The 26,830-nt window shown below is 39.0% G+C and overlaps 1 protein-coding gene across 1 annotated transcript in view; it reads left to right on the top strand.

Moving 5' to 3' along the window:
- Nucleotides 1-209: 209 nt before the first annotated feature.
- LOC138765010 (peroxisome proliferator-activated receptor delta-like) overlaps nucleotides 210-26,830 on the top strand; it is a 50,052-nt gene continuing 23,431 nt past the window's right edge. The window contains exons 1-4 of the mRNA XM_069941622.1: nucleotides 210-357; nucleotides 3,365-3,508; nucleotides 4,826-4,895; nucleotides 19,303-19,532. Of these exons, the coding sequence (XP_069797723.1) occupies nucleotides 19,463-19,532 (70 nt within the window). The 5' untranslated portion in view covers nucleotides 210-357; nucleotides 3,365-3,508; nucleotides 4,826-4,895; nucleotides 19,303-19,462. The remainder of the gene's footprint in view (nucleotides 358-3,364; nucleotides 3,509-4,825; nucleotides 4,896-19,302; nucleotides 19,533-26,830) is intronic.

The following is a 26,830-nucleotide window of genomic DNA, read 5'->3' on the forward strand; positions in this document are numbered from 1 at the left end:
TGCAACTGATAGTGCCCAACAGCCACATACAAGCTCAGCCTCCAGAGCAAGGGCCCCCATCTTCTAGAGTAGGAAGACCCTTCAAACTTGTCGTCGCTCGCTCACAGGACGCCACCTCAGTCCCAGAGCGACTCCTCCGACCTGTCGGGCGCTCCCTCTGACGTCACCCCGCGTGGGAATCGCGCGAGGCGGTCACGCCGAATGACGTCAGCAAGGCTGTCACTGCCCCCCTCCTCGAGCCGAGGCGCACGTAAACATTACGGGAGAGAACTTTGAGGCCGTCTCAAAAGTGACCGAGCAACGGTGCGTGGGTGTCTTTCGGAGCTGCGCGGGCCGTGACTGAATAACCGGACCCGAGTGAGTCCTGAGGATGTGGTTTCTCACTGAGAACTATGTCCCCCCCCCTCCCCCTCTCTTTTAAAACAGGAAGAATGATTGAAAGCCTCTCAGGACAGCCGGGCTGAGGCGGTGGAACAAGCGGATGTGGGACCGGAGGTCCCGCCCCCGCTTCGGGCCGATTGGTGGGTTTGGGAGGGTCCGCGCACCCGATTGGCGGGTTGTTCTGTCAGTTGGGGATCTGGCATGTGATCCGAGCAGCAGGTTAGATGGAATATTTTTGGGGGGGTTTGGGTAGCGGGGAGTCAGGATTGAGCCCGTAACGGGTAAAAGCCTCATGTATCCCCCCACGTGTTATGGTCCCCCCCTCCCCTCCTGTGCTCCTCACTTCGGTCCCAGTTGTCGGGCGGGTTCTTCCTCTGGGGGGGGGGGGGGGAAAGTTTCTGAGTCTGAAAGTTGCCCGCCGTCCAGGGTCCCGCGGCGGCAGCTGATTTGTGGGGAGGGCGAAGGTCTTGGCCAGATTGTGAGTCCACTCAATCGACAGCAATAGATCAAAAGTAGACCCCGAAATCTGCTCCGAAGCGGACGATAATGAGGGCCCCTTGTCCCGCAGTCGTTTAAACAGTTACTCGGCACAGTGACAGCTGGGGTTTCTCATTTCTTCTTGAATGAATTAATCGGCGAGCATGGATGTGAGGTCTCGGTCGCAAGGCGCTCGAATAGCTCGTGGGTGTTACAAATCGTCGCCCGCGACTCGGAGCAGTTGGTGCCCTTCTGTTCCTTTACACATATGTCACTTCACACGTTTATCATTTCTGGCGTCCACCAGTTCAATTTGTTGCCACCGGCAGAACCTGAACCACAGGCGATAACCTGTGACATCCCAGATTGAAGCTCTGTATCACTTTTGAACAGCTGTACTTCTGTGACATCAGCCAGTCGATTCACAATTGCAACAGAAAAGTTTCCCTGGATTGGGAAGCTTTTCACTGCTGTGATAATCCAGTGTTCTGTAACAATCTGCATTGGCCCTTACATTTATTGTACTGTACGGTGCTGGCCCCCCATGCACATAATACAGATTTGTACTGAGTTAGTACATTTTTTAAAACTTAAACCTCTTATTATCTTGGCTATATTCTGATTGGGTCAGTGTGACAGTTGATAAATCAAGCAAAAGTGTTTTGGAATTGATCAAGTATTTTTTTAAATTAATGGATCCAAAATTAGAGCCCTCCTGTGAAGAGAGGAGGGAAAACAAGTTGGAAGTTATAAATTTAAAACTACAAAAAAATTCACATATTTTACAATGATGCAAATCCTTTTCAAACATATATATATATGAAAAAAAGACAAAAATAAGAGAAACCCCACCCTCCTCCCTCTAAACCCCTACAAAGCAAAAAGGCAAAAAAAGAAACCCCACCCTCTCCCCTCTAAACCCCTACAAAGCAAAAAGGTAAAAAAAAGAAACCCCACCGTCCCCCCTCTAAACCCCTACAAAGCAAAAAGGCAAAAAAAAGAAACCCCACCCTCCCCCCTCTAAACCCCTACAAAGCAAAAAGGCAAAAAAAAAGAAACCCCACCCTCCCCCCTCTAAACCCCTACAAAGCAAAAAGGCAAAAAAAAGAAACCCCACCCTCCCCCCTCTAAACCCCTACAAAGCAAAAAGGCAAAAAAAAGAAACCCCACCCTCCCCCCTCTAAACCCCTACAAAGCAAAAAGGCAAAAAAAAAGAAACCCCACCCTCCCCCCTCTAAACCCCTACAAAGCAAAAAGGCAAAAAAAAAGAAACCCCACCCTCCCCCCTCTAAACCCCTACAAAGCAATAAGGCAAAAAAAAGAAACCCCACCCTCCCCCCTCTAAACCCCTACAAAGCAAAAAGGCAAAAAAAAAGAAACCCCACCCTCCCCCCTCTAAACCCCTACAAAGCGAAAAGGCAAAAAAAAAGAAACCCCACCGTCCCCCCTCTAAACCCTTACAAAGCGAAAAGGCAAAAAAAGAAACCCCACCGTCCCCCCTCTAAACCCCTACAAAGCAAAAAGGCAAAAAAAAGAAGCCCCACCCTCCCCCCTCTAAACCCCTACAAAGCAAAAAGGCAAAAAAAAAGAAACCCCACCCTCCCCCCTCTAAACCCCTACAAAGCAAAAAGGCAAAAAAAAAAGAAACCCCGCCCTCCCCCCTCTAAACCCCTACAAAGCAAAAAGGCAAAAAAAAAGAAACCCCACCCTCCCCCCTCTAAACCCCTACAAAGCAAAAAAAAAGAGTAGGACAAGAGATCTTCAACAGGAGCACTTGTTACCATAAGGCTTCTGATATACAGAGACCTTTAGGAGAAAGGGAATGTCTGAGTTTCATTTAAATATTCATACCCACACTTTGTAAATATGGGCACCATATTCTCCAAAATATGTGATATTTATCTCTTATAATTTTCTCAAGTGGTATACAGCTCTGAACTTCCACCTGCTGTCTCTCCATTCCCAAGCTTGTATCAGACTTCCAAGTTGTAGCAATACATTTTCTAGCTATTGCTAATCAATTTGAACAAACCTCACTTGATACATATTCAATTTTAATCCCTCTAATATCACCAAATAAAAATATTATTGGATCCTGTGGAAAAAAATGTTTAATCTTGGGCAACTGCCAAGTAGAATGCAGAAATGTATCAACTTCTGGTCCACATCTAAAACATGAATATGAAAAGGTCTGTTTCTATTTATTTTAACTTTTGTGGTATCAAATGTAACTAATGAATAAAATTATATTGTACCAACCTATACCTCACATTTACTGCGCTTTTCATACTTTCTACATAACTCAATTCAATTGCGCTCATCTATTTGTGAGGCATTGTTTATTGAGCTTCTGTTGTGTTTCATTGGCTTAATGTTAGAGGCTGAAGACAAAGGGGTGGTATGTTGTATTAAAGTGGCAACTGGATGTTCAATGTTATTCCTGCTGACCAAATTAAGATATTTTGTAAAGCAATAATCTCTTCTTTGTTTGGTTTCTCTATTATAGATGGGTCTACATTGTGAGCACTGAATACACAACTCTTAAAATTAAAGAAGTATAAGTCAATTTGCTGCTTATTCTGAAGGGTTGTTATGGTGGAATGTGGGAGGAGCTCCATGTCAGGCAGCATCCATGGAAGACCATAGACAGGTGATGTTTCGGTGCCTTGAGAGTGGGAAAATAAATAGGAAAGGGCAAGTGTTTTATTTTCTGCAGTTGCATTGGAAGTGGGCATAAGAAGGGTAGTAAATGTTGGTGGGGATGGAAAAGTGAATTAGTTAGCTACAGAAAGAACTGTTGGAATGGAGAAAGGGAAGGAGTGCTTGATGTGGTATTGCATTAAAGGTGGTGGAAAATGCCAAAAAAAAAGTTCCTTGTAGTTGGAAGATGAGGGCAAGGGTAACTCCATGCTTGTATCCTTTCCCTTTTTATCAAAATGTACTGGCATTTTTAACATATCCATCATGAATGATATTACTGCTATCAGTGTTACTTTTGAAAGACCCCTGGTTCATCAAAATGTAGGACATGAAACTGTACATGTTGGAATCTAGAACATAAAGTGATGTAGGAGTTATGCAAGAAAATCTTCAGATGCTGGATTTGAGTGCCATACGCAGATGTGCCAGAGAAACTCAGCAGGTCAAGCAGCATCTATAGGAAGTAAAGGATAATAAACGTTTCAAACCTGGGCTCATTGAGTGAGGCACCATGGAGGAAAAAGGACAGTTGACATTTTTGGTCCTTCAAGAGTTGACCAAAACGACAACAGTCCAATTTCCTCCATAGATTCTGCTTGACAATGCTGGAGAAAGTCAGTAAGTCAAACAGCGTCCTTCATATAGTAAAGAATCATAACCAATGTTTTGGGCTTGAGCCCTTCAATGAGGTTCATCACAGTGTCTGCAGACTTTCATGTTTTACTCCTGAGTTTCTTAAGCATTTTTTTTGGTCCATCAAATGTGCTCTGCAATATAATGGTCAGAGCACCTTAACTTAATATTCACTTGTAGGAAAATGCCTCCCTAAATTTGTACAGTTGGAACTTGTCTACATGGACGAAATGAAATCTAACATTTTGCATCAAAATTTCAATATGTTCATGAAGTCACCATTTAGTTAGAAAAAGGTTTATATAATTTAATTTTGTATAATTTGCATTTATTTAAATGACAGCATTAACCTTTTCAATATGTTTAATTAAAATGCTTTAAAGTATTTTTTTGAAATAAATTAAATCACTTTCCTTTTGCATTATGTTTTATATACTCAAAGCCAGTGACCCCATTCAAATGAATAAGGTCATCTGGGCTGGTAAAATTTAAGGAGGCAGATGCAATGCATCTTGTCCCTCTGCTCATAATGTCATTGCTGCAGTAGAAGGTTTGCCATTAAGTCCTTTTGTGGAGTTGGAGGTTTGATGTGCTTTTATCCGATTTACATCTCATTTCTCTGTTCAATGCACAGGCTGGAATTGGGAGATGAACTGACCTATGAGGAGGAAGTTATATCCAGTTCTCTCTTTTAATGGTTGGAGGTAGGTACATTTCAGCCCAATCATTTATGTTTGATACTCAGTTTCTTTTCTTCATATACTCACCACATTAGTCTGAAGCAAAATGGAGTACCAATCAAATAAGCTGCTTTCATCTGTTTGGGTAAAGCTACCTGAGAGAAGTTGAAGATGCACTCATTGGGCTATCTAGGATATGCAATTCCTTGTTGGAATTGGTCACTGCCTGACACTTGTGTGAATGTTATTTGCCACTTGTAAGTCCTTACCTGAATTGTCTCTTGTCTTTAAATTGCAAGACTATAGGCAAAGTCAGCTTCATTTCTTATCATTTGGCTAGCCCACTATCTCAGGAATCAATCTGGTAAACCTTTAATTATGATTTTATTGTCATATATATTGTACATTCTACATGTACATCAATGTAGTACCCATATCCTCCTTTTGTAAGGAGACCAAATCTGTTCACTATTCCAGATGAAGTCGTTTTATTAGACTTCCATACCTTGTATTGCATCTGCAGTGTCCTTGCCTATTCACTTGGCCTGTCTATTATCCTCTGAAGATAATAGACAGGCCAAGTGAATCCTATATACAGCCCACACTGGCATATGGATTGCACGGTTGATATAGCAGTTAGTGCAACACCTTTACTGCACCAGTGATTGGGACCAGACCTGTGTTCAAATCCCTCACTGTCTGTAAGGAGTTTGTACATTCTCCCTGTGTCTGAGTGGGTTTTCACTGGGGTCTCCAGTTTCCTCCCATCCATCAAAGACGTATCAGGGTGTAAAATGGGCAAGTACTTGTAGGGCCGAATTGGCCTATGACAATATATTTGTCTAATTTAATAATAATCTTCATCTGAATAATTGTGGGACCTGGGAAAACAGTACTGATTCCTTTTTCTCTCTTCTGCCCACATGTACCTGATAGGAAATGAACCAACTGATTCTTTCAGTTTGTTTTGTAACCATGAAGCAGTCCTCCATCCACAGCAGTACATAACCTGAATATCATGTGCTATAATTTTCTTTCATAATCTGTGGTATTTTACTAAAGACCTTCAAAATCCTTGCTATCGGCACGTACGGGGATCGCAGATGCCGGGTATGCAAATTTTCCAGTTGCGTGGACTCTTACAATGTCTAGCTAATACATCTGCATTAAGAATATAAAAGACAAAATACATTGCAAAATGTAAAGTAAATTGAAGAAAAAAATTTCAGTATTGTTTTCCTGCGAAAAGCTCTCCTGGGCAAATTGGAGATTCCCAATGAAATTGGAAGCAAGGGATATATGACAGTTGTGGCAGGGCCTAAATGCTATAATCTGTTACAAAACCAAATCTGGTGAAGTAGCAGATGGCAAAGCTTCACTTCCGGAGGAATTCACTTCCTTCTATGCCTGATTTGATGACAGCAACAGTGAAGAACCACCCCTCTGCATCCTACATCCCGATGATCCCATCTTCTCCATATCTGAGGATGACGTGCATGCTGTCTTCAGGAAAGTGAATCTGAGGAAAGGATCTCGCCCAAACAGAGTACCTGGCTAAGTATTAAAAATCTATGCTGACCAACTTACCAATATATTCACGGATATCTTCAATATCTCACTCCATCCTCCTATTTCAAATGGTGTCAATCATGCCAGTGCCCAAGAAGAGTGCAGTAACCTGCCTTTATGATTATCGATCAGTAGCACTTCACTTACATCAACAGTGATGAAGTGCTTTGAAAGGCTGGTGCTAAATCAGATCAATTCTGAGCAGTGGCATGGATATGTTTCAGTTTGCTTATCATAGCAATAGGTCTACAGCGAATACCATCTCACTTGCTCCTCACAAAGCTCTGGAACACCTGGACAGTAAAGATGCACTGTATTGACTACATTTTGACATTTAACACTGTCATCCCCTCAAAACTGATCAGCAAACTCCAAGACCTTTGACTCAACACCCTACTCTGTAATTGGATCATGGATTTCCTCACCTCCAGACTGCAATCGGTGAAGATTGGTAAGAACATCTCCTCCACAATCTCCATCAGTACCAGAGCACCACAGGACTGCGTTCTTAGTCCCATTCTCAACTCACTTTATACCTATGACTGTGTGGCTCGGTACAACAATGACATCATCCACAAATTTACCATCAACACCACAGTAGTGGGTTGCATAAGGAAACGTGATGAGTCAGCATACAGGTGGGAGATTGAAAACTTGGCTGGAGGGTGCACCAACAACAACCTTGCACTCAATGTCACCAAAACGAAGAAGTTGATTGTTGATTTTAGGAAGAGAAAGCGAGAGGTATACAATACAGTGATCATTGAGGATCAGTGGTGGAGAGGGTGAGCAAATAGAGGAGTCACTATCTCAGAGGATCTTTCCTGGACACTGGCATCGTGAATAAAAGCATGTCAGCGCATCTCCTTAGGAATTTGCAGAGGTTTGATATGACAACTTCGAGGGGCTGTGTTTTGCTTCAGAGAACATTTACTTTTACAGTTTTAAACTTTTATTTAAATTTTATTTATTCCAATCTATTTATTTATTTATTTGCACTGGATATTTTGCTGGTTGCATTGATTTGCCCATTGCTTGAATTCTGGATATCAGAATTTTACTGTACATCAGCAAATGCTTCATTCTTGTCTATTTTGCTTGTTACACCCTCCTAAAATTTCAGATGATTTGTCAAATGTGATTTCCCATTCATAAATGTAAGTAAATTGACTGACAGGAAGCGGAATTGGAATGCAAGGATCATGTTCTGATTGGCTGATAATTGCTAGAGATGTTCCACGGGTTGGTGCTGGGACTGCTTCTTTTTATGTTATATATTAGTGATTTTGATTATGGAATGAATGGCTCAAGTTTGAGATTATACCAAGGTAGGGGAAGGAGCAAGTAGTGTAGAGGAAACACTAAGGCTGCAGAAGGGCTTACAGATTAGGAGAATAGGCAGATTGGCAAATGAAGTATAATATCGGAATGTTTATAGTCGTGCAATTTTTTTAGAAAAAAATAAATGAGCAGACTTTTTTTTAAATGGGGAGAAAATTGAAAATACCCAGATGCAAAGGAACTTGGGAATCCTCGTGCAGGATGGCCTGAAGGTAAACTTGCAGGTTGAAATGGTGGTGAAGAAGGTAAATGCAATGCTGGAATTCATTTCAAGAGAAATAGAATACAAGAGCTGGAATGTGACGTTGAGGCACTGGTGAAACTTCACTTGGAGTATTGTGAGCTGTTTTGGGCTCATCATTTAAGAAAGGATGTGCTGATATTGATTAGAAAGGTTCAAAGGAGATTTACTATGATGATTCTGGGAATGAAAAGGTTATCATACGAGCAGCATTTGATAGCTCTAGGCCTGTATTTGTTGGAATAGGAGAATGACCGGGGCGGGGTGGGGGGGGGGTGGAAGGTGGGGTGTGGTGGAAAGAACCTCATTGGAACATTTTGAACGTTGAAAGCTCTGGACAAAGTAAATGTTGAAAGGTCGTTTCCCAGGGTGGGGAAGTCTAGACAAGAAGGAAAAGCTTCAGGATTAAAGGGTGTCCATTTAGAAGAGAGATGTGGAAGAATTTCTTGAGCCAAATGGTGGTAAATCTGTGCAATCTGTTGCCACAAGCAGTTGTGGAGGCCAGGTCACTGGGTGTACTTAAGGCAGAGATCGGTGGATTCTTGATGAGCCACGGCATCAGAGGTTATGGGGAGAAAGTGGGGCTGAGTGGGAAAATGGACCAGCTCATGTTTGAATGGTGGGGCAAGGATCACGTTCTGATTGGCTGCTAGTTGCTCGTGATGGGATGAATCGCATATTCCTGATGTTGTGGTCCAATGCTCTAAATTATGTCAAATCCTAATATAATTTTTTCCATTTGTGTTAGGCTAGAACTTCTTTAATGATATACTAATGTTGATACACTGATTTGTTTTGTACATATCTTGTCCTATAGATTTATACTTCAAGTTATTTGCATACGATGATATGTTAAAGGAAATTCTTTAAAAAAAATGTTTAACTCCAGTTTAGAGTGTTACAAACTAATAAATTCTTATTAGTACTAACAAATGAACAGCAATGAAAAATTCACCAGACAATGGTAAATTCAAAATAATATTTAATTAAACCATTAATAACGTAACATTTCTTACTCGTCTCTAAACTTAACTTTAAATTTAGCCCTACTATGTGCAAATGTAAATATGTGTGTGTGTGTGTGTGTGTGTGTGTGTGTGTGTGTGTGTGTTAAAAGTCCCAAAACCTAAAAGGTCAATTTTAAAGACAAGTTTCAAACATCTTGTTGACTTCAGGGTCCTTTTAAATCACAGTTTAGAAGTAATTATAAACATTATATTTTCAGATCGCTTTAAACTCACAAGTCTCTTAATGAGCTGTCTTTTAGACAGGAGTGACCATCTTCTGGGCACAAGTGAGGCTGCTTCTATTTTCTTAAAAGAGCAGTGGGAAGTGATCCTGTTTATTTAAAAGCCACTTGTGTTGTGTATCTCCTGTGATAAGGATAATACAATATAGAACAGTATCTCAATTTCTTTGTAGAGATTACTCTGCCTTCATTGTTCTAGACATGATGTTCTCTGACATCATGTAACATTACATCATCAATGACATCAGTCTAAATTCTAGAAACCATGTGACCATTCACTGGAATCTTTCAGTTGCCAGCTCCAGTTTCTTGGAAACCATGTGACCTTCATAACTCTGGCTTGCATACGTTAAGACTCCAAATGATTACCTCACTTCTGAATGTATTGTCTGAGTGTGTGTAACCCTGTTCTAAACCCACTACATTACCTAAGACATATTTATATAAAATATAGCTTAATATTAACGCAGATCCATTACAAGAGTTTTTAAAGAGTTGTGATGTGTTGACCCTGTTTAAGGCTGCTTCAGAAACTAATTAATTGGTAGATGAGTGAGCATATATGAATGCAGCTCTGTTAGCATTTTCACATTTTGTTGTGTGAAGATCAGGGTATCAGTTTTAATTAAAAATGATGTATAAAGGGGGCATGGCCATGTGAAGGATTTAGACAGATGTGTTTTGGTTGATCTCTCTATGAAGAGTACTAACTAGATGGTGAAAACATTCTTCATCAAAAATGGATAAAACTAGCACGAAGCAGCCAAGAACAAAAATTGAAGAAGCTTCTGTACAACCGGGAACATCGGATGAAAGTCCGAAAGGGAGTGGTGCAAAAATGGCAATGGGATCAGCAGAACCAGGTAAAACTGTGGAGTTGGGTCAAGAATTGAGCATCATCCTGGAAAAAATGGAGAATTTGAGTTACCAATTCATAAGTGTTGAAACCGTGATGAGAGATATGATGGAGAAAATGACTGAAATAAAAGAGATTATTGAAGACCTGTCGGAGAAAATGGGTCAAGCAGAGAGTGAATTGACAAAAACGCATGAAATGCTTAAGGCTTTGAGGGGAAAAAAAGCCAAAGAATTGGGGTTGGATAAACAAAGACTGCTTGACAAAATTGACCATATGGAGAACTTTAGTCAATGGAATAATGTCCGAATTATTGGACTAAAGGAAGGAATCGAGAGAAAAGACCTAGTAAAATGTGACGAACCCAGAGGACCCCAAAACCCAGCAGCAATAGATATTCACCACAGCAAATGGTTATTTAAACAAAAGTTAATTTTAATTATCCTTGAACATGAAAAGAGGATTAAACTTTAACTTATTACAATTAACAACTAACCTAACTTATCCCCTTTCTAATTCTAAGCGCACCTGTATGTAATGTGTATGTAAGTTCAAAAAAGTTATTTGATTCACAGTTCAATCTCACTTCTCGTTCCTCTAAGTTCACTGGTTGCAGGCAATTCTTATACTGTGCACAGAATTTAACAGTTATGAAGATCACCAGGCTTTGGTGCTCGAAAGGTAAATGGTTACTGCTCAGGAAGGTTCTTGTCCGTTTTCAGAGAGATTTGTTGTTTGCTGGACACCCACAACTGATTCCTTGTAACCAGCTACTTCAATGTCTTGCCAAAGAAACTTGCCCTCTCAGGGTTCTTCAGGTGATAGCCTCTTTCTTTCAGGTTACTACAGAGTTCCTTTTTGTTTCCCTCATTCCAAGTGAAACATTAGACAGCCTGTCCTTTCCTCTTGCATGAACCACAAGGGCTTTGACCAGGCTGAACTAAGCTCTCACAACCTGTCTTCCAAATGGGATTTTCCACAAGCTTGCCAGCTTGTCCTGTTCCAGTCCCAGCTGCTGTTGTTGACTGTAAAACTGCAGAACTGAATTCCCTCTCTCAGAGAGAAAGCCTGTGTGACCCTCTCTGCTTGCAAAACCATATGACCCTCTTAGAACAGCAAGTTCCACTCCAGACAGCTTGTGGCTCTGAGTTCTTTTATCTGTTGCCGTTTTGTAAGCAACAATCCATTAGTGACATCTCTCGGGTACTCTCCAAAGCTTTTGCAAAGGCTCTTGGCGCTGCCTGTCTAGCATGAGCAGAGCTCCAGTATTTTAAATATCTGTTTTAAAGTGTTTGCATGTGACCAACACAAAAAAACCTTCCCCCAATTTATCTCCCCAAAACATATCTATATACAATACAAACACAAAATAATCTGTCACAGAACTTTTTTTCAAAAATGGATCCCACAAATGTTGGGAGAAGACAAATTTGGAAAAAAACTAATATCGAGAGAGCTCACTGAACATTCGGACCCAGAAAAGACGGCGATCAGAGACCAAGACCAGTTTTGGTTAGACTTTTGTGATGGATTATATTATATTTTATAATACATATAAATTTGTTTTTGGAGAAGATAGATTGTGGAGTTTTAGTGTAGGTCACAAACAAACACAAACACTTCACAAAACAGATCTCATTTAAAATGCAAGAGCTCTGCTCAAACCAGACACTCCAGGCCCAGTGCCTTTGTAAAGACAATGAAACTGCTTTGCTGAAGAATTTCACAAAGAGGGGAAAACAGAAGAACCCGAGCTGAAGAAACTTCAAAAGCAGGTGTAAATGGATGATATTTTTGAAAGGAGAAGATGTATAGGCTCGTTTGGGTCTGGTGCCATAATTTGTCTAGTTGCAGTTTTCTGTTCTAAGAAGGTCATTTGGTTTTGCAAGCAGAGAGAGAGATTAGAGAGAGAGAGAGACACACACACCAAATAGGTTTTCTCTAAGAGAGCTGGTTTCTGCAGTCATGGCAAGCTGGCTGCTTGTTGAAACCCCATTTTGAAGATGGATTGTGAGTTCTGAGACCTGTTGAAAACCCTTGTGGTCCATACAAGAGGAAATGGCTGATTAAAATATTTCATCTGAAATAAGGGAAACAAAAAGAACTCTGTGGTGACCTGCAGAAGAAGAGGTTATAATTTGGAAAACCCTGATGGGGCAAGTTTCTTCGGCAAGACACTGAAGTGGCTGATTGGACGGAATCGGTTTGTGTTTGTCCAACAAGCAACAAATCTCTCTCCGAAACCAACCAGAGTCTTCCTGAGTGGAAACTAATTACCTTTAAGCACCAGAGCTTGGCGAAAATTCATAAATGTTAAATTTTGTGCACTGTATAAGAATTGACTAATACCGATGAACTTGTAGAAGTGAGATTGGACTGTGGTTACTAGCCCAAAGGACCCCAAAACCTAATAGCAACAGTCATTCACCAAGACAAGTGGCTTTTAAAACAAAAGTTATTTTTAATCAACTTCAAACATGAAAATAGAATCAAACTATAACTTAACTCTATTCTTATACTATACTCTATACTAACCCAAATTACCCCCTTCTAATTCTAAGCGCACGTGTATGTAATGTGTGTGTAAATTCAAGAAAAGTTATTTGGTTCATAGTTCAATCTCACTTCTTCCAAGTTCTCTGGTTGCAGGCAATCACCATACTCTGCACAGAATTTAACATGTATAAAGTTCTATTATAAAGCTCCAGGCTTGGTGCTTGAAAGGTAAATGTTTACTGCTCAGGAAGGTTCTTGTAGGGTTTGCAGAGAGAGATATTTGTTGCTCCAGGATTTCTACAACTGAGGTACCACCACTAATCACCTCAGGGTCTTGCTGATGAAACTTACCCCATCTGGGTCTTCTAGATGGTAGCCTCTTTCTTCAAGCTACCACAGAGTTCAATTCCTTCCTCTATTTCAAGAGATACATCAGACAGATAGCACTTCCAGCCATCTTCTGCTCTGCGACTTGCTTTCATCATTTTTAAACAGTTTTCTCTGGATTGCACTTTTCAGTTACTTGTCAGTGTCCCACACACTGACTGACTGAGCTGTTAACTCTCTCTCTTTTCCAACTGAAACGCCAAAGAGAGCATGTGACTTATGTCTTGCAAAATCCCCACCTTCTCCAGCAAACAGCAGGAGTTCTTTCTTCTTCTCAAGTTGTTATCTTAGGTAAACAATCCAGCACTTTGCAGAAAAGGTACTGATAGACAGCATGACTCCACCAAGACAATGGTCAACCAATTTATGACTTCAGTCCAATTAACACCTACATGTGAAAAGTGCTTACATTCTCCAGAGATCTTGCAATGTGAATTCTTCAGTCTTTCAAATAAAATCTGTTTTAAAATTTGTGCATGTACGTGACCTACTCAAAATCTTATAAATTCTCCCCAAATATTAACATTGTTACACTTGTAAATCAAATAACTTTTCTGAACTTATATACATTATATACACATGCACTTAGAATTAGAAGGGGTTTAAGTTAATGGTAATAAGTTAAAGTTTGATCCTATTTTTATGTTTAAAGAAAATTAAAAGTAACTTTTGTTTAAGTAACCATTTGTCTTGGTGAATTTCTATTGCTGCTGGGTTTTGGGGTTCTCTGGGCCCATAATACTTTTAAGCTACTGAAAATGAGAGAGAATTCTGGAAGCAATATATTGATTACTCTAAGCAGAATAATAGCCTGATCATGAAAAGATACTATTTTTTGAGGACCTTGATTAAATAAAGAAAAGAATTTGAAGATGTGAAAAGGCAACTATGTGCTAAAAACCTGAAATACTCAATAATATATCCTGTGACTTTGAGGGTTGAAGTAGCTTAATGGAACTGGTGATATTTCAAGACCAAGAACGAGGTGGAAGACTTTCTGCAGTTCGTAAAAAAAAAAAGAGATTGAGATTGCTGAGGGAGTAAATTGTGAAAATATTTGTAATAGAACTAAGTAGTAAAAGTTGTATTTTTTTTATTTTTGTTAAACTGTCTTGTAAATATTGTTTAAAAGTTAAGTGTATAGAAATGCTCGCGGAGAGTTTAGAAAAGAAAAAAATAACATGAGAAAAGTAGTTGCAGGGTGGAAACTCCGGTTTAAGGGTGAGAATGGCACTTGGAAAGGAGTAGCAAAAAAAAAGGTGGTGCTAAAGGTTCTCCTTTCTCGAGAGATTCCATGGGCTTTTCTCGCAGACTTTCGGGGTCTACGTATAAGTCGCCGTTGAGACAGGCACATTGTGTGTTTTTCTTAAAGGGGAAATATCATTATTATTTAAAGAGTCAGAGATTTCACTGTTTTAAAAAATAATGATTTAAAGAAGAATATGGATAGAACATTAAAATTTATTAGTTTTAATGTTTATAGAATTAACGGGATGGTGAAGAGAGAACGGGTCTTGGCATGCCTAAAGAAATTAGAGGCAGTTATAGTCTTTTTTTTTACAAGAAACACATCTTACCAAATTGGAGCACGCAAAATTAAAAAGAGGATGGGTGAGGCAAGTAATATTGTCTTCATTTGGATCAAAAGCAAGAGGTCTAATGATTTTAATTAATAAAGGTATACCAATAATAATAGAAGAGACTTTAACTGATTAAACTGGAAGATTTGCAATGGCAAACTGTAAAATGTATGCAGAATCATGGACACTTATGAATATTTACACCCCAAATTTTGATGATGAAGTCTTTCTGAAGGATATCTTTTTAAAAACTGCAGGGGGGAAGACAAAATATAATGATTGGAGAAGATTTCAGTTTTTGTTTGTATCCAATAATGGAAATACGAATAATCATTTATGAAGGATTTAAATTTAATTGATATATGGAGGTGACTCAACCCCTTAGAAAGAGACTACTTGTTCTACTCAAGGGTACATGATTCACATACAAGGATTGACCTATTTTTAATGTCTGCCCAGTTACAAAGTAGAGTGTTAAAAATGGAGTATTTGGCAAGACTTTTATCAGACCACTTACCATTAATGTTATCTATTACAATAATGGAAAAGAAAGAAAGTATGAATAGATGGCACCTTAATACTACATTATTAAAGAGGAAGGATTTTTGTGAACTGATGAAGAGACAGAAATATTTTGTGAAAATAATCTTCCTTCCATTGACAACTGTTTTCTAATATGGAATATGCTTAAAGCTTATTTGAGGGGGCGAATTATTTCTTCGACTAAAAATCTTGAGCGAATATGCAAGAGACTTAGAAGGAGATAACTTAGAGGGATATAAAAAAAATTGGAAAAAGAATATCAGATATCAGGAAGACAAAAGAGGATAAAAAGTTACAATGTAATACCCTGCAAACATATAGAATGGGGAAAAAACTATTATAACTAAACAAAAATATTATGAACAAGGGGAACGGGCACACAAAGTGTTATCTTCATAGGTTAAAGCAGAGGAGTCATCCAGAATGATAAATGCCATAGAAACAGAAGCTGATACTATAACATATATCAAAAAGAAATAAATAGTACATTTAGACCATACTATATAAATCAGAGTTAGTAGGAGATGAAAATGAGATGGAGAAATTTTTAATAAGTGTTGAACTTCCCAAACTAGAAGAGAGAGAAAAAGATTACTAAGGTGCACTTTTTTACCAGGGAAGAAATGGAGAAAGCTTTGGGTACTTTACAAGCTAGTAAGTCCCTGGGAGAAGATGGTTCCCTCCTGAGTACTATAGACAATTTAAAGATTTGTTGATGCCTCTGTTGATGAATGTGTTGGACCAGGCGGTGGAGACCCAAACCCTCCTGGAAACATTTTCAACTGCTATAATTACAGTCCTACCAAAGAAAGGTAGAGACACATTACAAACCTCATCATACAGATCAATATCACTTCTGAAGGCAGACAGTAAAATTCTAGCATAAGCACCAGCCAACATTAATACATCCCGATCAGGTGGGATTTGTTAAAGGAAGTCATTTTTCGAATAGTCTGGGTAGATTATTCAATATAATACATATGGAAAAATCAAGGTTGAATCCAAGCATAACTATTTCTTTAGATGCAGAAAAGGCTTTTGACTAATTAGAATGGTCTTTCTTCTATAAAACATTGGAAAAATTTGGTGTAGGTAGAAAATTTATAAATTGGATAAAAACTCAATTATAAGCCAAAAGCTAAAATTATAACTAATAACCAAATGTCATGTATTTTTCCCTTGAGTAGATTGAGTATACAGGGGGTGTCTCCTATCACCAGCATTATTCATATTGGCTATTAAGCCTCTGCAGAGATTATTATAAGAGCTCTTAATATTAAGGGCTTCAAAGTTGAACAGGAAGAGCATAAAATTAGTTTATTTGCTGAAGATGTGGTATTATATATGTCTGATCCAGCTGAATCATTGACAAGATTACAAACAATATTAGAAAATTATGAAAGAATATTGGGATGTAAAATACATAGGGATAAAAGTGAGATAATGCCATTGCAAAATTTTGATTATGAAAGATATAAAAACAGTAGTAGATTTAAATGGAAGATGGAATTAAATACTAAGGAATAATGACAGAGAATAATTTACAGAATTTATATAATCTTAATTATACTCCTCTTAGAAAAAGTAGAAAAAATGATTTACAGAAATGGAACGGGTAAATTGTATAAAAATGAAGGTAATGCCAAGACTACAGAATCTCTTTCAATCATTCCCTATTGTACTATCTAAAAATTTCTTTAAATTGTATAAGGCACTTCCTTTGGACTGGAAAAGTTAACACGGGACTATAAATTGGGAGGACTTAGATTCCCGCATTTTAAGAAGTATTATCTATCAACACAAGCAAGTTTTCTATCATCTTTCTTTGAAGAAAACAGTCCCCCTTTGTGGATTTGAATGGGACTGAATTCAATAAAAGAGAAGACAGTGAAGGATTCTATTTATAAGTGAATGTTGTCAATAACAAAAAAACCCAGATAATCCTATATGAATACACATGATTAGAATATGGCTAGAAATAAATGAATATATGGGGGGGGGGGGGGAGGAAGCAGTTATATAATTGAGAATGCCATTATGCAAAAATTTACTACTGTCTATGAATCTGGGTAACAAAATATTGAATTCATGGTATGACAAAGGAATAAGATAAGTTGATTATTGCTAAATGTAAGGATCTCTTGGTGTGTCTTTTGAACAACTAAGAAATAAGTATGGAGTAGCTAATGGGACATTCTTTTGCTTTCCCCAGTTAAGATTGTTCTTAAGAGAAAGATGGGGTCCAAACTTGGCCCCACCTGAAATTAGTGAGGTGGAGCTAACAATTTGACTGGGGTACACACCTAAATTTATATCTAAAATGTACTTTGCTCTGCAAAATGGAAGTGCAAAACCAGGTTTACAGAGATTGAGAGAAAGATGGGAGTCAGTTTTAGGAGTTGCAATAATGGAAAATGCTGGTCTGATTAGATAGTATGATGTCAATTATAAATGCAAAATACAGATTAGTACAATATAATTTTCTACATCAATTATACCTCACAGCACAGAAATTTCATATATCAAAATTGGTAATATCAGAGATGTGTTTTTTGATGTGGAATAGAAATAGGAAGGTTTGACATGCTATGTGGTCATGTGCAAAGGTGAGACCTCTCTGGCAGATTATTACTGAAATACTAGCAAGGATAACAGGGTTGCATTTGCAGACAACCCGGAGCTTTATCTTTTGGGCAATTTTATTGAAATAAGTATTAAACTAACTGAATTCCAAATTTTGTTTGTTAAAATAGCTTTATCTGTGGCTAAGAAATGTATTGCGATTACTTGGAAATCTGACTCCCCTCTACAGATCTTTCTCTTTGGCTTGGCTTCGCGGACGAAGATTTATGGAGGGGGTAAATGTCCATGTCAGCTGCAGGCTCGTTTGTGGCTGACAAGTCCGATGCGGGACAGGCAGACACGGTTGCAGCGGTTGCAGGGGAAAATTGGTTGGTTGGGGTTGGGTGTTGGGTTTTTCTTCCTTTGCCTTTTGTCAGTGAGGTGGGCATGATAGCATGATGGAAAACAGAGATGAACAGTTGTATAACAGGAAAAAAAAATGCAATCTAAAGAATGAATATGATGCATTTATTAAAATATGGCAACCATATTTGGACTATATAGAGGCCAAATAAAATTTTAAAAAGGTGTTATTATTTTAAAAATGTAAGAGACCTCCCCAATGAAGACTTTTTCTTTTACACCCAACTGTAAGCACTAACAGTGTACAGATTTATACTGTGAAGGGGTGGGAGGGAAGGAGTTGTGTTTTGTTTAGTAAGAAAAGGTTTTTTAATTTATATTTTTATATCTATATAAGTATAAATAATTGAAAAAAATATTCAAAAAAGGCACATAAACATTGAAATTATTTTGGCATGAATATGAATTTTATATTTCACACTACCTCAAGGCCTAGAGGGAGGACATTCAGTTCATCGAGTCCATGCGAGTTCTCAGAACATTTCATCTGTTCGCATTTCCTCTGCTATTTCCTTCTAAACTGTTTTCTCTCGCAATCCCAACAACTTCCCATTGATTCTTAAATCTTAAAAAAATCTTCAGTATTTAGAAAGCAGCCTCTATCCTGAAAAACCCCCACCAGCCAGGTCATCCCTACTTCACCCTGCTTCCATTGGAAAGGAGCCTAAAGACGAGCACTCATTGGCACAAGGACAGCTTCTTCCCTTCTGCCATCAAATTCCTGAATAAACCATAGGCACTGCCTTACTTTTCGTGCACTATTATTTTTACTTAGAGTTATGTTGTAAGATGGTTTATAATATAAATGTTTGCTCTGTGATGCTGCTACAAAACACCAAATTTCATGATTTGTTTGTGACAATAAATTCTGATTCTTCTGCCATTTACCTGTACCCAAGATAATTTACAAAAGCCAATTAATGAACCAGCATGCCTCGGGAGGAAGTTGGAGTAGCTGGGAGAATGTGAGGGCCTATCACAGGCAGAACTTGAGCAAATTCGAGCACCTGGAATGTGTATTAACATGTTTGACTAAGATAGGGATAGAATGGATAGAAGAGATCCATCAGAAGAAATGAAAGTAATCCATTCTTTTAATAGAATCACATCTTTGTTCAAACTCAGATTCAATGTACTAACTTGCAGGAAACTTATTCTAAAATTATGCATTTTTGTCCTATTAGGTTAATGAATGTTTTATATCGAGCCTGTGATCATTTTGCGATTGTGCTCGCAATGCACACATCAAGGACATGACTTGAGATCCATTGATGAAGAGGATAATAGGTGATGGAAAAGTCATAGAATGTGTCAAAAGATTTTGAGGAAGAGGGGAATGATGGGATGGATTCGAAGACCACAGTATATGAAACTTTGGAACCAGAAACTGAAATAGCTTTCAGTTTGCAAACAGGTAATAAAATAATACTAAATGTTGCTTAACAAGAGATATTATACTTGTTTTTTGGTATACTTTGTTAACTGCTCCAACTTCAAGTAACAACAAAATGCTGGGGAAACTCAGCAGGTCAAACAGCGTACATTATATAGCAAAGATAATGATACATAACCAATATTTTGGACCTGTGGACTTCTTCAAGATGCGAGCAAAATGTATGCAGGCATCTGAATAAAATGGTGGGTGGGGAGGGCAAGGGTAGGAGTATGACAAGAGGTAATGGGTGGATAAAGGAGGGAGGAATCTGTGGCCTCTGTTGATCATGGTTGACCATGGGTACTACGCCTCAGGTAGCTGAAGTGGCCTCTCCAGGGGACAAGCCAGGGCAGAGTTGATATGGAGAACCATCTGTTGCCCATGCAGTGGGACCCCCCCCCCCCTCCTTCATGCTAATAACAGATCAAAAGGAATGAAAAAGTCAATACAGTTTGGTGCCAGCAGTATCGCAGGTGTTGCAATGTCATTGCTGGGTACAGCAGTCAACCATATTTGGGTCTCCGATTCCAGGTATTTCTTGGGGTTTACTCCCAAAGCCTTTCCCATTCACGGGTATAGCCACAAGGCAGCAGAGATTTGAAATCAGAGTTTTCCTTCTCCTAGATGAGCTACCATCCGTGGTTAATGACTTCCATCTGCTCAGAGCAACTGGTTTCAAGGTGTCAGTGGCATGCCTTTGCCCCTTCTGTTAGTGAGAACAGCTTCACCGGGCACATGTGAAGGCCAGGAGTTGGATTTGGTTGTCAGAGACTGTTTGAGACGCATGCCATGAAGAGTATTTGTGTGGCAGTGGGAGCTCTATCACCCTTCGGCTATGACAACCTTTAGAGTCAAAGGAGGGAGGGCACAACATCAATCGAGGAGGGGGATGGCTCTATGAATGGAGGCAAGGGGGTGGAGAGCTGGAGGAGAGGAGACAGAGGGATAGGGAAAAGGGGGAGAATGGAACTGGAGAAGTCTCTATTAATGCTATCCAGTTGTAGCATGCTCAGATGGAGTATTAGGTGTTGCTGCTCCAATTTACGGGTGACCTTTGTTTGGCAGTGCACGAGGCCATCTTCATCTTCATCTTCAAGAGCAGTTAAGGATGAGTTGTTTTCTTGGTATTTGTCTATAAATTAGTGAAAATTCTCATGATTTCTTTAATAAATTGACATTCTTTCTGCTGGTTTCCAATATTTTTCATGTACTACATCAGAATGTAGCATTTGTTAATGATGCACTATCCACACAAAGCTGCCTGTAAAAAGATAATTGAAGGAAATGAATAAGAATAGCATTCTATATTGCTATACTGCAATTTTGCTAAATTTTTAGATTTTTTTATTTCTTACTGCAAAATATACTGTCATTCTAACTCCCAACCCTCTGGCCTTGTTGAATCTTCATAATAATTACAGTATTTTTGTCCCTTCTGTGTCATCTAGTACAGTTGAGATACATGAGTCTCTTATTGATTTTATTTAAACTTTCTCATCTGTGTGAAAATACCTTGTCCCTACAGCCATAATGGGTTTTTGGACACAGTGGTTCAAAATAAAACTTGTAGGTTTAAGAATTAATTTAGTTTAGAAAAAAGCTTTTTATTTTTGAATTCACCTGATTATTGAATATTGTATCTAATTCCTTGCCATCTACGCTTCCATTTAAAATTTTGATTTGGTTGCACTTGAAGTATTTCATGCAATTCCGTTTGCCCCCATTACTGGAGTGATATGGAGGGAGTACAAAAGACTTATCAGGATTCGAGGGTATGAGCTATGGGGGATGGTTGGATAAACCTGGGTTGTGTTTTCTAGGACATTCTTTCTGCTGGTTTCCAATATTTTTCATGTACTACATCAGAATGTAGCATTTGTTAATGATGCACTATCCACACAAAGCTGCCTGTAAAAAGATAATTGAAGGAAATGAATAAGAATAGCATTCTATATTGCTATACTGCAATTTTGCTAAATTTTTAGATTTTTTTATTTCTTACTGCAAAATATACTGTCATTCTAACTCCCAACCCTCTGGCCTTGTTGAATCTTCATAATAATTACAGTATTTTTGTCCCTTCTGTGTCATCTAGTACAGTTGAGATACATGAGTCTCTTATTGATTTTATTTAAACTTTCTCATCTGTGTGAAAATACCTTGTCCCTACAGCCATAATGGGTTTTTGGACACAGTGGTTCAAAATAAAACTTGTAGGTTTAAGAATTAATTTAGTTTAGAAAAAAGCTTTTTATTTTTGAATTCACCTGATTATTGAATATTGTATCTAATTCCTTGCCATCTACGCTTCCATTTAAAATTTTGATTTGGTTGCACTTGAAGTATTTCATGCAATTCCGTTTGCCCCCATTACTGGAGTGATATGGAGGGAGTACAAAAGACTTATCAGGATTCGAGGGTATGAGCTATGGGGGATGGTTGGATAAACCTGGGTTGTGTTTTCTAGGACATTCTTTCTGCTGGTTTCCAATATTTTTCATGTACTACATCAGAATGTAGCATTTGTTAATGATGCACTATCCACACAAAGCTGCCTGTAAAAAGATAATTCATAGAAGCTTATAAATTGGAAGAAGCATCATTAGACAGTCATTATTATTTTCTCAGGGTAAAAAATGTCACCATCTTTTGTTGCATGTGTTTAAGGATTGTGGTGGTTGGGTGACAGCATTTCTTTTTGACACAGAGAGTGGCAGGTGCCTGCAATGTGTGGCTGGGGTAGTGGTGGAGGCAGATGGTGGTTGCTTCTTGATGGACATGTGAATACTCAAGTTCAAGTTTATTATCATCTCATTGTATGCAACCTGACGAAACAGTGTCTCACTGACCATGGTGCGTACACAATTGCCAATCCAGAACAATCACTTAAAAAATCAAAACAAACATATTGTTGCTGGAATGCTGAATCCAGGGTGGACCCACACTTTTGTAATTACCAGTTATTACCAGATTGAAGCAGTCATTTATTTCCCTCTGGTTCAGATACCACAACAGGTAATCCTGTTTATTTTCCGAAGGTCATACATTTGCAAGTAAAATTATCGGTGGAACAGGCCAGAATGCATTCATTTTGAGTCTTACATAAATGCCGGCATGCTTGGCATGCTTCTGCTTCCTTTCCCACAGTTTCTGACAACCTGTATATTCCTCAAGTTACAAACCATTTCTGATTACCTTAACCCAAGTTTAAGTAGTAGACTTGGTGCTAGGGCTCGATGCCTCCATTAAGCCATATTCTCACGGTACCTTCGTAATCTGGTCCTCTAGCTTGGTAGACCTACATGTTTCAGGGTTCCTTACATTTAGCAATGTTTTCTAGTCATAGACACAAGACGAACAGAACAAGAGATTAAATCTTTGTTTGGAGCTGGAGTGCCAGGTGTAATCATGTATATTGTCATTTTAATCACGTACAATGCTCTTCATAATGATTGGGACAGACAATTTTTTTCTTTTATTTGGCACTGTGCTCCACAGTTTTAAATTCGTAATAAAACAATTCAAGTATGATGAAAGTGTACATTCTAGATTTTATTAAATGTTATTTGTAAATGCTTTTGTTTGACCATTTAGAAATTACAGCACTTTTATACATTGTCCCCTCATTTCATGACACGAGTAGAACCATAGAACATTATAGCACAAAAACAGACCCAGTCTGTATCAAACCATATTTTTTGCCTAGTCCCACTGACCTGCACCCAGTCTGTAGCTTTCCATACCTCTCCCATCCAAGTACCTGTTAAAATTGTGCCTGCATTCACCATTTCAGCTGGCAGTTCATTCCATACCTCCACCATCACTCTGTGTGAAGAAGTTCCTCCTCATGTTCCTGCTAAACATTTCCCCTTAACCCATTTCTCACCTATCCTCAGTGGAACAAGCCTACCTACATTTACTCTGTCTATCCCCCTTGTAATTTTAAATATGTCTATCAAATCTCCCCTCATTCTTCCTACGCTCCAAGGATTAAAGTACTAACCTGTATTACCTTTCCTTGTTCTCTGTTCCTGAAGTCCAGGCAACATCCTTGTAAGTCTTCTCTGCACTCTTTCTATCTTACTGATTCCTTTTCTCAAGTTAGGTGACCAAAACTGCATGCAATACTCCATATTTGGCTTCACTGATGACTTATACAACTTTACCATAACATCCCAACTCCTATATTCAGTACTTGGATTTATGCCAAAATCTCTTGTACAACCCTATCCACCTGTGATGAGACTTTCAGGGAATTGTTTTTCTGTATTGCCAGATCTTTCTGTTCTACAGTACTCCTCAGAGCCCTACCATTGCTGTCCTTTCTTGTCCTTTCAAAATACAATACCTCACATTTATCTGAAATAAATTTCATCTGCTATTTTTCAGCCCATTTTTCCAGCTGGTCCAGATCCCTATGCAAGCTTTAAAAACCTTCTTTGCTGTCCACAACACCTCCAATCTTAGTGTCATCTGCAAGCTTGCTGATCCAATTTACCACATTATCATCCAGATCATTGGATATAGTTGAAAAGTACAATGGTCCCATCACTGATCCCTGAGGCACACCACTAATCACTGGCCTTCGGTCTTAGAAGCCATCGTCTACTACTAATCTCTGGCTTCTCCCATCCACCCATTGTCGAATCCTGTTTATTACTTCACCATGAATACCTAGCATCTGAACCTTTCTGACTAACCTTGTCCAAGGCCTTTAGTAGAAAATATCCACAGCCTTTCCTTCATCAACTTTACGTGTAACCTATTGAAAAACTATAAGATTGATTAAACATGACCTACCACGCACAAAGCCATGTTGACTATCCCTAATCAGTCCTTGGCTATCTAAATAATTATATATCCAATCTCTTGGAGCACCTTCCAATAATTTACCTACTTCTGACATCCGGCTCAATGGCCTATCATTTCCAGGGTTACATTTGGAGCCTTTTTTACAACAACGGAACAATATGAGCTACCCTCTATTTCTTTAGTGGCACACCCGTGGCTAAAGACATTTTAAATATTATTACCAGAGCCCCTGCACTTTCTTCTTTAGCTTTGCTCAAGGTCCAAAGGAATATTTTGTCAGGCGCTGGGTTTTTTTCTACCCTTATTTGCTTTCGGATAGCAAGCAGCTCCTTTTTAATCTGTTTAGGTTCCATGACCTCACTGCTTATTTTCCTTGCTTCCCATGACTCTGTGCCCATTTCCTGAGTGAAAACTGATGGAGGTGGGGGGGGGGGGGGGTGGTGGGGAGGGAAACATTTACAATCTCACCTATCTCTTTTGGTTCCATACAAAGCCGACCACTCTGATCTTCAAGGGGACCAATTGCTATCCTTTTGCTCTTAATATACCTGTAGAACCCCTTAAGATTTTCTTTCACATTCTCTGTCAAAGCAATGTCTTCTTTTAGCCTTACTGATTTATTTCTTGGGATTTTTCTTGCATTTTTTAATATTCCTCAAGTACTTCATTTGCTCCATTTTGCCTTTAATTGCTATACACCTTGAAACCAGATTCCCAATATCCCTGAAAAACAAGATTCCCTATGCCTGCTAACCTTGCCTTTAATCCTGACAATAACATACAAATTCTGTACTCTCAAAATTTCAACTTTGAAGGTCTTCCACTTACCAAACACATCCTTGCCTAAAAACAACATCCCAATTCATGCCTTTTAGATCCATTCACATTTCCTCAAAATTGGCTTTGCTCCAATTTAGAATTTTAACCTAAGGCTCAGATCTATCCTTCTCCATCTTGAACTTGAAACTAATGGCATTATGATCACTGGTCCCAAAATTCTCTCCTATACATACTTCTGTCACGTGGCCTGTATCATTCCCCAAAAGGAGATCCAGTTTTGCACTCTCTCTAGTTTGTACTTCTATATATTGATTTAGAAAACTTTCCTGAACACATTTGACAAACTCCAAGCTATCCAGTCCTTTTATAGTATTGGAGTCAATATGTGGAAAGTTAATTTTATTACAAACTTGTGATTCCTGTGATTCCTGCAGCTGTCTGCCATCTCTGTACATTCTCTGTAGCCCCTTCCACACTTGCAAATGGTCCCAGGAATTAATGGTCAATTGTCTTAAAAAAGGTCTGGTGTGGAATGAAAATCGTCTCAATCAATAAACTGCCTTGACCCTTCGTGCAATCCCCGGCGTCTCCAGATGCCAGCATTGCAATCAGGCAAGTGTAGAATGGGCAATTGCATTCTAGGACAGAAATGACCCAGGTTTTTGCGTGAGTGCAGGAACATGAAGGAAGAAAAGATTAAAATGAAGGTATAAATTTTGCCATGGGAAAGTCGAAGTGAGAGAGAGGAAAGTGCTAGCAATAAATAGCAATAGTGGACAATTTGTAAACAGCGTGGGAAAAAGAGATGGCAGACCTGCCCTCCCAGAATTCTGTTCGGCAGAAAACCCCTCCATGAGTGCTCCGTGCATGCAGCCATTTCTCTGCCGCATGGCATTCTGGGAGGGCAGGTCCATAATTGCTTTCTCCCACGATCTTTATAAATTTTGTTTAAATATCAGGATTTATGCAGGTCCACCATCGCTCGATGCGTTATGATGTTACTGGTAAAAGGTAGAACAGTCCTAACCCTGGGGATGGCTCCTTGCAAGTGTGAACAGCAAAAATGCCATTCCTATTCCGGGTCACTGAATGGCCGACTTAGTGGGACGCAGGTGTAAAAGGGGCTACTGACTATTGGGCATGGCCTCAGCAGAGCCCTCTGGTCTGTTCTTCCTGAGCACAGCTGTGATTTTTCACGAGGATCAATGCCATTCCCTCCCTCTCCCTGTTCTATCTTGTCTGAAGCTACAGAAGCCTGAAATATTGAGCTGCCAGTCTTTCCCCTCCTGCAACCAAGTTTTCATTAATGGCCACAATATCATAATTCCATGTGCCAATCCACACTCTAAGCTCACCAGCCTTTCATTGCATTGAAATAGATGTCCTGAGGACACTTCCACCACATACAACCTGTTGATTTCTAATGTTACATGCAATTCTCACATTATCTTTTCCCTCCTCCTCCTCTATCTACTCTGGTTCACATCCCCCTTTAAATCTAGTTTAAACCCCCTGGAGCAACCCTAGCAAACCTTTCTGCAAGTGAGTAATCCCCTTCCAGTTCAGACCTGTCAGAACAGGTTTCACCTTCCCTGGAAGAAAGCCCAATGATCCTGAAAAGTTCCCTCCTGCACCATGTCTTCAACCATGTTTTAAGCTTCTTTGTTTTTCTATTTCTAATCTCA

This window comes from Narcine bancroftii, chromosome 5 (genome assembly GCF_036971445.1).
Source record: "Narcine bancroftii isolate sNarBan1 chromosome 5, sNarBan1.hap1, whole genome shotgun sequence".
NCBI lineage: Eukaryota > Metazoa > Chordata > Chondrichthyes > Torpediniformes > Narcinidae > Narcine > Narcine bancroftii.